Below are 13,738 nucleotides of genomic sequence, written 5' to 3' on the forward strand. Positions count from 1 at the left end.
CTGACGTCTAGCATTTATCAGAAAAAATATTTCATGATAGTTTACAAATGATTATGCATAATTTTAAAAAATAGAAAAAAAATCTGAATTTTTTTTTATATGAAGAGTATTTTTTTTCAAAGTTTATAAAGAAGAAAACAAACAAATTTTATAAAATTTTTATTGGAACCATGTTCCACTCAGCATGGGATCGTTTACAAAGTCCGATGAACAGTCTAATATTCATCTCCTTCGTCCTCCATGCCATCATTGGAGTCCAGTCCGACTTCTTCGTAGTCCTTTTCGAGGGCAGCCATGTCTTCACGGGCCTCGGAGAACTCACCTTCTTCCATACCTTCTCCGACGTACCAGTGGACGAAGGCTCTCTTGGCGTACATGAGATCGAACTTGTGGTCGAGTCTGGCCCAAGCTTCGGCGATGGCTGTGGTATTGGACAGCATGCAGACGGCACGTGGCACTTTAGCCAAATCTCCGCCAGGAACGACAGTTGGAGGCTGGTAGTTGATGCCAACCTGTTGTGCAAATGAAAACCACAGTCAAATAGTTGCTATGTTTATTAAAATAAAGAAGGATTCTTTCTTGCTAATTTATAATATACATTATCAAGTTCTAGTGTTAGTAATATATATTTTGGATGGCACATGTATGAATATGATTAGTTGCTTAAAATATAAATATTTTTTTTAAAAAATAGAGTAACATTCTTACGGCAGGGTACCTTTTCTTCACAAATTTGAGGGGAAAAAAACATTATTATGGAATTGCACTACTTTCTAACTTTAATAGCTTAAATTTCAGTCTCATTAGAATGTAAATGTAACTTTTGCAGTTTCATATGCTTATATAACAGTTGCATTTTTAAATCGAATAAATTTTTTATTTACTGAATTACGCAAAGATAAATCATAATTATTCTTTTTAAGCAAAACTATTTTGTATTATCAAACCAATTGTGTGGATTTTTCAAACAAACGGCTAGATTAATTCAACTTTGTGCAGAATGCTTAGATTAACAAACAAAAAAAAAAGTCCCCTATTTTGTTAAACCTACACAAGAAATTTTCAATTTAAGACGGAATGAATTAATGAATGCAAACAGCTTCAGAAATAATATCTGAAATTTACTACGACTTTTGTTTCGAATTAAATTTATATCTTCAAGATTTGTCTAAAAAACGTATATAAATTAATTGTCCGAATAGTAATAAAAAAAAGAACTAAGGAATTACCTTGAAACCAGTTGGACACCAGTCTACGAATTGGATGGTTCTCTTGGTCTTAATGGCAGCGATAGCGGCATTCACATCTTTGGGCACGACGTCCCCTCTGTACAACATGCAACAAGCCATGTACTTGCCGTGTCTGGGATCGCATTTCACCATCTGGTTGGCGGGTTCGAAACAGGCATTTGTAATTTCGGCCACGCTGAGCTGTTCATGGTAAGCTTTTTCGGCGGATATCACAGGTGCATAAGTTACAAGTGGGAAATGAATTCTAGAAATAGAATATATATATAAGCTAAGAAAGAAATGTTTATGCCATGTTATAAGTTAACGTAATTTCATACTCTTGATTAAGAAATAAGCTTAATTTAGATATTTATTTTTTACAATAGCTTAATTCAGAAGCATTCTAGGACGAACGAATTCTGTTTTCTTCAGAAAACAGTCAATTCTTCTTCTAATGGAAAGGTGGCCAATCCCGACAGATTTGCAAACTGTTTTTTAGAGCAATGAAGTTGAAGCTACTTCAACTAATATTACATCAAATTCATAATTAAATGGACAAAATACTTTAATTATTAAAAATTGTTTAATTATTTTAATATTTATTTTTGTTGATAAAAAAACGAATACTTATTATAAATTTACATTCATCAAAATAATGCGATAATTTTATTAAAAAAATCTTAATATAAAAAACTATTACTTTATTAATGAGATTTTGAAAAAATGTAATATAATATTAAAAGTAAGAATAAACAAACACAAAAAGTATTCAAAAGAGTAATTCATCAAAAGTGAATTCAATGATCATACTAAAGACGTTATTACCTTGGATATGGCACTAAATTAGTTTGGAATTCAGTGAGATCAACATTCAGGGCACCATCGAATCGGAGGGATGCGGTAATGGACGAGACGATCTGGCTGATTAATCTGTTCAGATTAGTGTAAGTCGGCCTTTCGATGTCCAGATTTCGGCGGCAGATGTCGTAGATAGCTTCATTATCTACCATAAAGGCGCAGTCGGAATGTTCAAGAGTGGTGTGGGTGGTTAGGATAGAATTGTAGGGCTCAACAACAGCTGTGGATACCTACCATAGAAATAAAATGTATATTAATACAACAATATTGGAATGTACATATACATAAAATATGTATAGGTGCCTAATTTACAGAAAAAAAATTGTTATCTTTTTATATTATTATTATTACTTAGAAAGCTGAAACTAACGAATTTCGAAACTGTTATTATTAAAAATATTAATAGTTAAAAAAAGTTTTTTTCAAATATAAAAAAATCATTAAATTGATTGAGAAAATTAATAAACATTGTTTGCAAATTTAAGATACAAGAGCTTATATCATTTATTTAAAATCCTCCAATTGTTTTGCCACAAAATTTCTGAAAATTTTACTTGAAATATATGCAAATTCTAAATACAGATAACTTGCTGGTCTGCACAGAAAATTTGTTACAAAACAAGAACCTAAACCTATGCCCATTAATTTAAATTATTAGCAATAATTATTAAAGAAAGAAACCGGATCCATAAGATGGTACAACTTAAAATTAACAATAATTTTGGCAAGATATTAGTTGTTTTTCTGTTACTTATAAAATGAGCTTTAAAAGCTAAAAACAGCATTAAATGTTTTTCTAAGCGAATAATTCTTTAAGAACAATTTTTAAAAAATTATAGAAGGTAAAATTCCAACAGAATTCATTGTGAGTGCAAAAATTTTTGGTCTTAAAATTCTCTGTAGCTTTATTAGCTAAAACAAAAACTCGACTATCAAAATCGATTGGCAGTCAAAACACAGTTAAAGATTCTTCAGCTCAGATTTCTAAGAAATTGGAAAACCGAATGAAATATTCATTTACCTGAGGTGCAGGATAAATAGAGAATTCAAGCTTGGATTTTTTGCCGTAATCTACAGACAATCTTTCCATCAACAAAGATGTAAATCCAGAGCCGGTTCCACCTCCGAAACTGTGGAAGATGAGGAAACCTTGAAGCCCTGTGCATTGGTCAGCGAGTTTACGGATCCTGTCAAGCACCAAGTCAACGATTTCTTTTCCAATAGTGTAATGACCACGAGCATAGTTGTTAGCTGCGTCTTCCTTGCCGGAAATGAGCTGTTCTGGATGGTACAATTGACGGTAACCTCCAGTTCGTACTTCATCTAAAGAATAGGGAAAAAGATAACTATAGTCATGCGTTTATCAATCGTTATTTATAAATAAAATATTTTAAAAAATGATTTTTGATGGATTCTGCTCATCTACATCATATCTATAGTCTTTCTGTTTGTCTAATAAGCCAGCATTAGAGGCGTCTACCATAAACGTGATATTTTCTGTAAGTTATTTCATTTCTAGAAATATCCCTTCTCACCTGACCATAATAAGAAAGCTGGGGATTAATAATAGGTTCAAATTTTGCTATTTATAGATTTTCATAATACAAATCAATATTCTGCAATGCTTCTGTTACCATGGCAACTAAACTAGTTACCACTTTATTACTCATTATAACTATTTAAACCTCAACTATTCTGTTGTTCCCCATTAACGCAAATTAGATATATAATAAGAAGATGGTACCATTTACAAAATTCGAAAAGTAAGAACGACTAAATAAACATAAGAAAGAAAGAGCTAATTACATAAATCGTGCTATTTTGAGTAACGCGATTATTATTTTGAAATAGATTTAATAATTCTCAGAAATTATTAGATGAAGAGGATGGCACCTGTACCAATCCATTCTTTCCCATACCTCTGCTCTACGTTAGGGAAATCATGGTAGATCTTTAATGAACTCGGTTTTCGAATATGATGCCGAGACTTTATCATGAAACAAAAGAAGGAAAACGATTATAAAAACCCTATCAGATCAGTGAATTATTTTTTTCAGAGTATACTGCTGTACAGTTGCCAACATATCTTTGGAAACACAAATACGCGCGTGTGTCTAGAGCAAATCTTATCCAATTTTCTACATTTATTCTAGACCTTACCATGAAATAAAAGAAAGAAGACGAACATTTTAAAAAAAATCATAATAGATCATTGAATTGTTTTTCTTGCAAAGTAAACTGATGTACTGTTGCAACATACCCTTGAAGGCACAAATACGCCTTGTGTCTAGAACATACTATCTAATTTTTCTAATTTTATTCTATTGCGAAATGAAAGAAATATTTTAAATATTTAATTGTTGAACATATCGATACTGGGATATGAGTTAGAACTCGTTAATACAATAAATATTAATCGTTTAAAAATTTTAGATGAAAAATGACTATTGGAATATTATTTACCAACTACTGTTGGTTCCAGATCTACGAAAACGGCCCTTGGGACGTGTTTGCCGGCTCCAGTCTCGCTGAAGAAAGTGTTGAAGGAATCGTCTCCGGTTCCCACAGCCTTGTCGCTGGGCATGTTTCCGTCAGGTTGGATTCCATGTTCCAAACAGTACAATTCCCAGCAGGCGTTACCGATCTGGACTCCGGCCTGTCCAATGTGAACACTGATGCACTCTCGCTGTTGAAGACAAGTGATACCAAGTCAGAAATGAAATATAAAATTTTTTAATGAAGAAAAAGTCAACATTTAAGATTAATATTATAGATCAAATATTTGAAATCAATGTTCACTTTTCAGAATAATTGAATTTTGTTTTTTAATCAAGTTGAAAAAAGAGATTCGATTTAAATGACAAATAAATCTTAAGGCCGAGTAAAGGCTTTTCTTTAGTATGGTAGATTTAAGAAAATGAATGAATTAATTAAGTATTCTGATATTTTATAACACAATATGATCAGGTTTTAAGATATATGTGAAAAATATTTTTAATATGTAACTAATATTGTAACTGCTGTGTTTTAGATGTTTCGATATAAATTAAGAAAATAAAAATAATGATTTAATGATATATAAAAATAAAACAATTTGAGAAAGAGGGAAAAATTAAAAAAAGGTTTTGTGTGACCTTTGGATGTGGTTTATAATTCTATAGTAATTTAAATGTACTGAAATTTCATTGTGTTAATGATTTATTTTATTTTTGACTAACTGGGAAATCACAGATGTTGAGTCATTAAGGCAACATTACTCCTTTCTAAAAGATTATTTTTCGCTGTTTTTTTTTTAATTGAAGCGCTTAATTATCTGGAAAGTAAAACTGAGCACTATACTTTTTAAGTAATGATTTTATTTTAAGGTATTCTCAGCAGATTTATTATTTTACCGAAATTTCTATAATTTTAATTAAAACCCCATCCTATAATTAATTTTTTGTAAAATGAATTTTCATAGCCTGTTAATAAAAACTTCTATTTATAATGCCTTCTAATTAGTATATAAAAAAAACATAATTCTTTAAAAAGAAAAAAGATTGAATTCATCACGCCTCTTCAATTGTGTCATCGTGCTTCGTGCACCAACCTCACATCCTAGCTGTCCTCACACCTACAACTACCTACACCTGTGTGCAATAACGCCTCCGCTCTTCTACAGCCGCCGGATAATTAGGTTTTCCTTAAGAGCAAGAACTACAAGCTGTGCTATCGACCCACGTTCGTGCAATTCCATAAAAGGCCTTAAAACGAGGTGATAAGACCCCACGAGTCCAACTAAGCCTTGTTCGCCTTTTGAGGTCACAGAACGTAACTCCCTGACAAGCAGCTTTGCTACGGATGGCGAAATAGGACGAATGAAACTATTAATTCTTTTTTTTTTTTTTTTTCCATATAGGAAGGCAATCATGTTCCACAGTCTGGACGTTGTCACATGCTTTGTCAAATCGGAAAGACTTTTGGAACACTTTTTTAGCGCTAATGAGAGAAAACACCGGTGTTTGAATGATGTGATGGCACGAAAGCTGGTTAAAAGGAGGTCTTGTTACAGGTTAGGCTCATTTATTAGAAATGTGGAGCCCGGCACACCTTTCCGTTGGGAATTAAGGGTGAAATACAGCAGAAATTCGAGTTTCCGGACTAAAGTTGAACAAGAACAGTTAAGACTAAAAGCGGAGTGAAAATGGATTTCGAATGATGGGAATTAAGAAAAATAACTTGAAAAAGAATAAATTAGTAGAAAATAGTTCTGGTTCTCAAAGAACAACTGAAAATTTTTTCCTTCAAAATGTCCTCCTGAATTTTAGGAGAAAAAGTAATATATTTTTAACTGATATTCTTTTAAATGTTAATGTATTCAATCAAACTTCCATTCAATATTTTAAATAATTGAAAATAGTTCCAAAAATTGAACTCGCACAGTATGGATAACCAATATTCTGAAAAATGTTCTGATAAGTAATAGGGAATATATTCCTTTAAGGCATTATTCTTATTTCAAAAAAGAAAAGAAAAAAAAACCCTGGCATTAAACATTTTATCACGTAACTTGCTTCAAAAATTTTTTACAATACTAAAATTTCATCTTATTAATTTAAATCACGAAGAAAATTTTTTTTAGCTAAGTTGCATATTTCGGGGGGGGGGGAATCACATCAGTAACTGCAAAATAGGAATTAACTCTTAAAATTAAATTGTATCAATTGTTTTATTTATAAAATCAGCTGAATAACACTTTTTAGTTAAATTTACTTTTAGCCCCCTCCGCTGTGAAAATTTCTACGTTCTTTCTCATATGAAGAGCCGAAATGTAAAGATCCCTATTGATAATAACAAGGTTAAAAGGGTTAAAATAAAACTTTACTTGAATCCCTTTTTATAATAATTTTTAAAAAAATGCTGCATATGTAGAATGCCTACTCTAATCGGAGCCCAAAAACTTATTTCTGAAACATTGGAGATAGGTGTAAACTTCCAACTGGAAAAATTTTCTAAATGACAAATTTAATTATATTTATGTTGTTTGAGGACAAATATTGATAAAAAATTTAAATGTCAAAATTTTTATACAATCCCCCCACCAAATTCTAGTAGTCACAATTAGTATACATTAACACATTGTTTAATACACCAACATTTCAAATAAAAAGTTCCACTTTTTTTTAAAGTTTTTTTCCCCACTGCAAGCCAAACTGACCAAGTTATGAAGTTTCTATTTCTTCGAGATCATTTCGAGGATGTTTCGCAGATCTTGCTAGAATCAGTCATTAATAAAATTTAAAATAAGGATACTCAAGTCCTAATAATGTGATTAAATTTAGAAGCAAAACTAATGTTGTGTAAAATTTTAGTAAATAAAGAATATTTAATTAAATGCGTTTAATATGATCAGGGGACTGTACAAAAATTTAGGCTTTGCAATCTTTTTAGAACTGCTTTATACTACATAAATATTATTGTATAATAATTATAATAATAGTTGCAAAATACCTAAATTTCATGAATATTTAAATGGTATTCTGTTTACGCAATGAAAAGTATTAGAAACAATTGTTTTCTCTAATACGGTTTTAAACCGTGGATCAAATTCTATATGCGTATGTCAGTTGTAAAAGGAAGTAAAAATAGGTTCTTAAATTAATTTTCAAATATTTTTTACTATACAATAAAATTTATTTTCATTAAAAGAAATTAAACAGCAGTCACTGTTCTACGAGAAGGAGAAAAAAAATAATATAGATGTAATTTATGCTATTTTTTTTTTACTGGAAAAACACTACTTTTATTGTTAACCCGGCACAAGCTAAGAATCCGTTCAGGAGCATACGCCGGAAAACAAACCTCATTGCATATCCATACTTCCTTTTTGCAATACATAACAAATAAATATCTTTTACTGAAACTGATTGTAACGATCGAGGAAGGCAGAACGTGGAATCATTTATCAAATCAAGGGGAGTGTTCACTGCATTTACAGCGCAGGTGAACGAACTAAAACGCGTTTTGTTCAGAGTAGTAGGGCATATCTATCTTAAATGAATATTTTTTATGAGTGTAATATTCCCTCAATTTGAAAGCGAATAACAAACATTTTATTCATTAACCAAAAAAGAAAATGGCCTCAATAAGTTTTCATAATATTAGTATTAGATAAATATTAGGGTAAATGCATCTGGAAATTCTTCAGAAAATATTAATTTAATCGATAAAAAGAGTTATGAAACTGAAGAATGCACATTTTTGAAACTAACACTAATTCAAAATTATTTTTTTTTCTTATAACATGAAGGATTTTATTTAACTTTAAATTTGCACAAATGTATATTCTTTAAATTTTTGAAAATTTTTATTTTTTTCTTCATACAATATCTGGAGTGAATATATGAGCTAGATTAAATTAAAAATCAACATGTTTGGGTAATTTTTGGATTTTGAATTGAAATAGACATAATTATTAGAATACAGATATTTGCAACAAAAATTTAGTTATAGAGTCTAAAACAAAAGCAAGTTCTTTCTTAGTAATAAAACTCAAACTTCTTAAAAATTCTTTTTTTTTTTTTTTGAACAAGAATGCAAAAGATGTAACAGATTCATTAAAAAGTATGCACCTAGAAATTTGTAAAATTGTTTACTCAGTTTTGTTAAAAATATTTCTTAGTATTTCTTACCAGCATAAATTATTATTTTGTACACCCTTACAAAAGAAGTTTTATTTCTTTTTAATGTATATTTGCATCTTTATGACCACTTATAAAAAAATAAAATTTCAAGCTGGAAACTGTTTTCTCGATCTATATGTTTTCATAATTAATATGTATCAAGCTATATTACATATCAAACTAAAATAATTGAAATAACAAAATATTGATTCGAAATAATTGAATTAAAATCCTAAGTTGGGTACAATTTTAAAATTAAATTTACAATTCATAAACATATAAATAAAATATTAAGTCCTAGAATATAAACAAATAGAACTTTACCAAAATATCATTTTTTATTTATTTTTTTTTTTTTTGCTGTAAATTTAACCAAATTATTAAATTTCTTCCAAAATTCAATTATAAATAAAATATTGAAAAACTAATATAAGAGAAAATCTTCAGTTAAATATTTTATTCATTATGTAAATAATTTTTTTAAAAAAATTAAAATAGTCATAATTAAATAATCATACCTAAACCGATACCTGAATAAATCTTCCATGAAAGTTTTTTTATATATTCTTCTAGGCGAAATTCGAAGATTGTAAGGAATTATAACACTAATATTAGCTCTAAACGGAGTTACATTCATAAATACAATTGATTACAAAAGAAAATCCTAAATTTCCAAGGAAGAATTGTCCGCAGATGTAAAATCCTTTCGTTAACAGAGAAATATCTTTAATTCTTTTTCAAAAAATTTTATTTCGTGCAGAGCAAAACTTACTGCTTCTTTAAAATCGCATATTAAAAACAGAAACTATAATTTTCACATGAAATAATTTTGAAATTAAACTATTTATTTAATTTCCTGTATAGTTATTTTAATTCAATGCTTACAACTATATCTATCAAAACGAAAGCATATGATTTGTTCCGATTTTCTTTCATTGTCGAAATGAATATAAAAGTAGTAATTTTAATTAAAATATAGTTGTTTCAAATTTATCGTTTGCACATTTTTTCTTCCCCCTTCTTTTATTGGTGTTATAAATATAATTTGTAACAATAATATAGTTCAAATATTATTTTCTTTATTAAAAGAAATGAATTAAAAAATAAAACTTACCATGATTCCTGTAAGATTTCAAAAACTTGCTACTAAAAGAAGTTTTAAAGGGCGTGGAATTGAGTTGTTCGCAACGAAGGAGAAGTTAAGGCTCCAAACACGAACTGAACTATAAGGAGAACCGGCGATGTCGCGAAAGTTTTATAGATCACAGTTGCTCCCTACGTTCATCAGTCCTACGCGCACAAGCGACTCCAAGACGCTATTGGTTGATCCAGTCCAATACTGAGTAGAGGGGCGGGAAGTAGGGATATCCATGGAATTGAACTGAAAAAGGAAGGGTTCTGGGTTCTTGCGGACGATTGTTTTTTTCACTGTAAATGCGGTTTTTGTTAAGCACTGCTTTATTTTTATATCAAAGGACAGCTGTTTCGAAAATTTTAATTTTCGATGTTTATTTATCATGAAAGATAGACAATGCATATTTAATCGGATCTTGCATACCAAAATATTCAAAATCGCTTTATCAAGAAACTTTATACTTAGTGTAGAAATGCTCGATAAATATTTATTCGAATTGCTCCTTCTAGCAACATCTGTGTCAGGCATGATTCATAATTATTTTGATAAGACACTTTATAAGGCTTGTTATTATATGTGAACATATTTTAATCTTTACTTTTTCTGCCTATTAATATTTATTTGTTAACTAAAAAAAATAGGGTTAGAATACTGCCACATTCAAAATATATTTATAGAAAATGTTTTTATAATATGATTCTGTTTTAATTAATCATTATAAAATAAGATTTTAAATTATGGAAATAAAAAAATATATTAAGGTATCTTTAAAAAAAATTTAATACATTTTAAGATTGCGTAAATTAAAATCACTCTAAAAGCAATGAAAATTGTTGTATTCGGCGAAATCAAATCTTCAGAAGGAAGAAGAATTGATTAAAATTATAAATAAAAAATAGTATAGAAACAGTATTCTTCACGTAGTAAATCACCCTTCTAGGGGTGATTAAAGAATTCTACTACAAAGTTAACTACAACGTCTACTCCAAACGAAGGACGACTTTTACAAACATGATTAAGAATTATTACATTTCACTAATGAAATTATTACATATTTTTAATAAACTTTTAATTTACACATGGAATTAATATGCAAAAAGAGATAGAAATAAACAGCTGTTTACAAAGTGTTGTTTAATTCTAGATTGAAATTTAATTATAATTCATTCTATTTAAGGGAATAGATCAGATCATACTATCACTAGCTACTGATACGATAAATTTTTAATCAATTCATATAAATGCAACATATATAACCTATATTTGTCTACAATAATTAGAATTTAAATGCATATTATTTTATAATATTTCTTGATTAATAATGATAAGATTGTTCAATTTATATTCAAGCTTTGGTATTTTTAATTGTGTGGTTTTAACTTTTAAATTGGCATTCTTCTTTAAAGAAACTTAAGTGTTGCTAGGAAATCGCCCTTGTAATTTTGAACTGAGGCCAAATGATGCATTTAAAAGTACTTTCCACATCACATCTACATGAAATCGTGATCGATGAAACGTGAGGTGATGGCGGATGGTACGTGATTTAAGCATATATATCCGGCACATCTTTGGCACAATTAGGTCCTCAACCTACGATTCTTGAATTCTGAAACACAAATTTTGCCACTAGTTTGCAACAATTCCTGTTTCCCCATCTCCACGTCTAAAAGACAATTAGTTTGTCTTCAAAAATTCTTATATTTTTCTTAAGATTTATATTTATGTAGTTTACAGGGTTCAATGTTGTAATCAGTTACAACCTAGTAAAAGTAATAATCAATTTAATCCGAAATATAAATAAATTGTCTAAAATGAAATGAACTTAGAAATCTAAATTTTAATCCAAAATATAATTGTTATGAAATTACATTACATTTCAAAAAGTTAAAAAGCAAATTTTGAGGTTGAAGTGAGCTTTCCGTATTTTTAAAGCAAATGCGAGCAAGTTATTCGCTTAGGTATTTACAATGAAGTTTTAAAAATGGAAGTCGATTGTCAGAAGAAAAATTTCAGTAACTAAGTTTTCGGTAAATATTTATGCTAAATTAATTTCTTAAAAAAATATTATTTATTCCGTAAATAAATTAAAATATATAATTTATAAATTTAATTTTAGCAATGCTTTTTTTAGTTGAAAATTGTCTATTTCCATATGTATAATCAAAGTTATTCATTTGATTTAATAAGCATAGTTCACGATGCAGCAATTGTTTTCAACAAAGTACTTTGTTTCAAAGAAGGAAATTAGCAAGGAGAAATTGTCAATGATGCTAGCTTACATAGATTTTCTTTTTAAAAATGTGTTTTATTTTCAATAAAGTTCCAAAGAGAATTATTGGCTATGCCGTTAGATAACCTTCCAATTTCACCTCTTCTTTCATTCAACCAATCATCCGAAATCAAGCAACTAAAATTATTTTTCTTTCTAAAAAGTAAAAACTTTTGTCGGTAAATAATGACATATAAGGAAATAATACTACTTACTATTCAATGATGCAAATAACTTTGTTGCCAATATATAAAGAGAAAATATGGTAATTGTCAAAAAAATTCGAATTCGAAATTATGGTGAATCTGAGCGATTACTTTACATAACATTTACTCTAACATTTTCAGAGTAATATCTGTCTGTCTGTCTGCTAAAACACTATGAGTGTGACAGAGGAATATTACTCATATATATATAGTTTAAATACTGAATTTATAAATTTCTACCAAAGTTTGAACGAAATCCATTCAGAGGAAGTTTGCCTGTCTCTGTTCATGTGCAGGTTTAGTCTGAGTAAACATAACTACAAAACGTAAAGAGCCAGATAGATAAAATTTGATACACCTTTTTATTGTTTAAACTATAGATTTTTATCAAATTTTGAAACTCAAATATAAGATAAATGAAATTTATCATTATTAAACTTGGAATTCTGCCTTAAATTTTTGTCGAAATCGGTCGACAAAAAAGTATCCAATAGGCGTTCTCGTTTTTCTTCATTAATGCCATGGATTACAAAGCGTTAATGTGCGGGGGCTCTGAAAAATGCGTGAAAGTTTTGGGGAAAACATTCTTGCTAGTTTGAATATATATTTTCAAAGAAAATATTGTTTTCGTTAATATGTATACCACCCCTCTAATAGTTTAAAATAATTAAAAACATCGGAATACATATTGAAATGCTCGTTTAGTCTGCATAAAATGAAACAATCAGTTAATGATAAAAATAATTAAATGTAGTTTATAAGGAACTTTTCAAACTTTTTAGATAAATTTTGATATTTCCACTCAAAAAAATTCTCCAGTTTGACAAGCCGATTTATCAGAATTTCTATATGGATTTACTATGATGATATACGTATCTTTACTATGTAGTGAAACTAGTATATATTTTAAATTATGAACAAAAATTTATTGAATTATTTCATATTTAAATTCCTAATCAGATAGCACACGTACAAAAGAAATGCATAAAATATAGTTCTTAAAAGAATCGTTGCAATTTTGTCTTTAAGTGCATTAGATAAAACATAATTTTGTCGATTTTTAAATGCATCAAAACAGTATGAATAAATATTAGCAATGTTCCATATTTATTTCAATGATATTGTTAAAAAATTATAACTAATAATTTATATAATTATTCTTAATTAAAATGAAATATAAATTCAATGCTTAATATCACATTTATTATTGCTGATAGAGAGAAAAATAAAGAACGAAAAGCTTCTTTAAATGTAGGAAAGGTCAAAATTGCTTGATTATGGTAAAAAAAAATTATTTGAAAAATTAATAAAAAATAATTATTAAATAACTTTATAAAAATTGTTTACAGCTGATTGCGGAACTATATAAAGAAAATTTT

The 13,738-nt window shown here is 28.7% G+C and overlaps 1 protein-coding gene across 1 annotated transcript; it reads right to left on the minus strand.

The window, feature by feature from the left end:
• Nucleotides 1-144: 144 nt before the first annotated feature.
• Nucleotides 145-10,022, minus strand: LOC129962571 (tubulin alpha-1C chain-like). Its single transcript, XM_056076338.1, has 6 exons — nucleotides 9,864-10,022; nucleotides 4,551-4,773; nucleotides 3,109-3,410; nucleotides 2,055-2,317; nucleotides 1,230-1,494; nucleotides 145-512 (listed from the first exon to the last, which is right to left on the minus strand). Exons 1-6 carry the CDS (start codon nucleotides 9,864-9,866, stop codon nucleotides 216-218), a joined length of 1,353 nt encoding a protein of 450 aa, XP_055932313.1. The 5' UTR covers nucleotides 9,867-10,022; the 3' UTR covers nucleotides 145-215.
• Between the last annotated feature and the right edge of the window lie 3,716 nt (nucleotides 10,023-13,738).

Source organism: Argiope bruennichi, chromosome 3 (genome assembly GCF_947563725.1).
Source record: "Argiope bruennichi chromosome 3, qqArgBrue1.1, whole genome shotgun sequence".
Taxonomy (NCBI): Eukaryota; Metazoa; Arthropoda; class Arachnida; order Araneae; family Araneidae; genus Argiope; species Argiope bruennichi.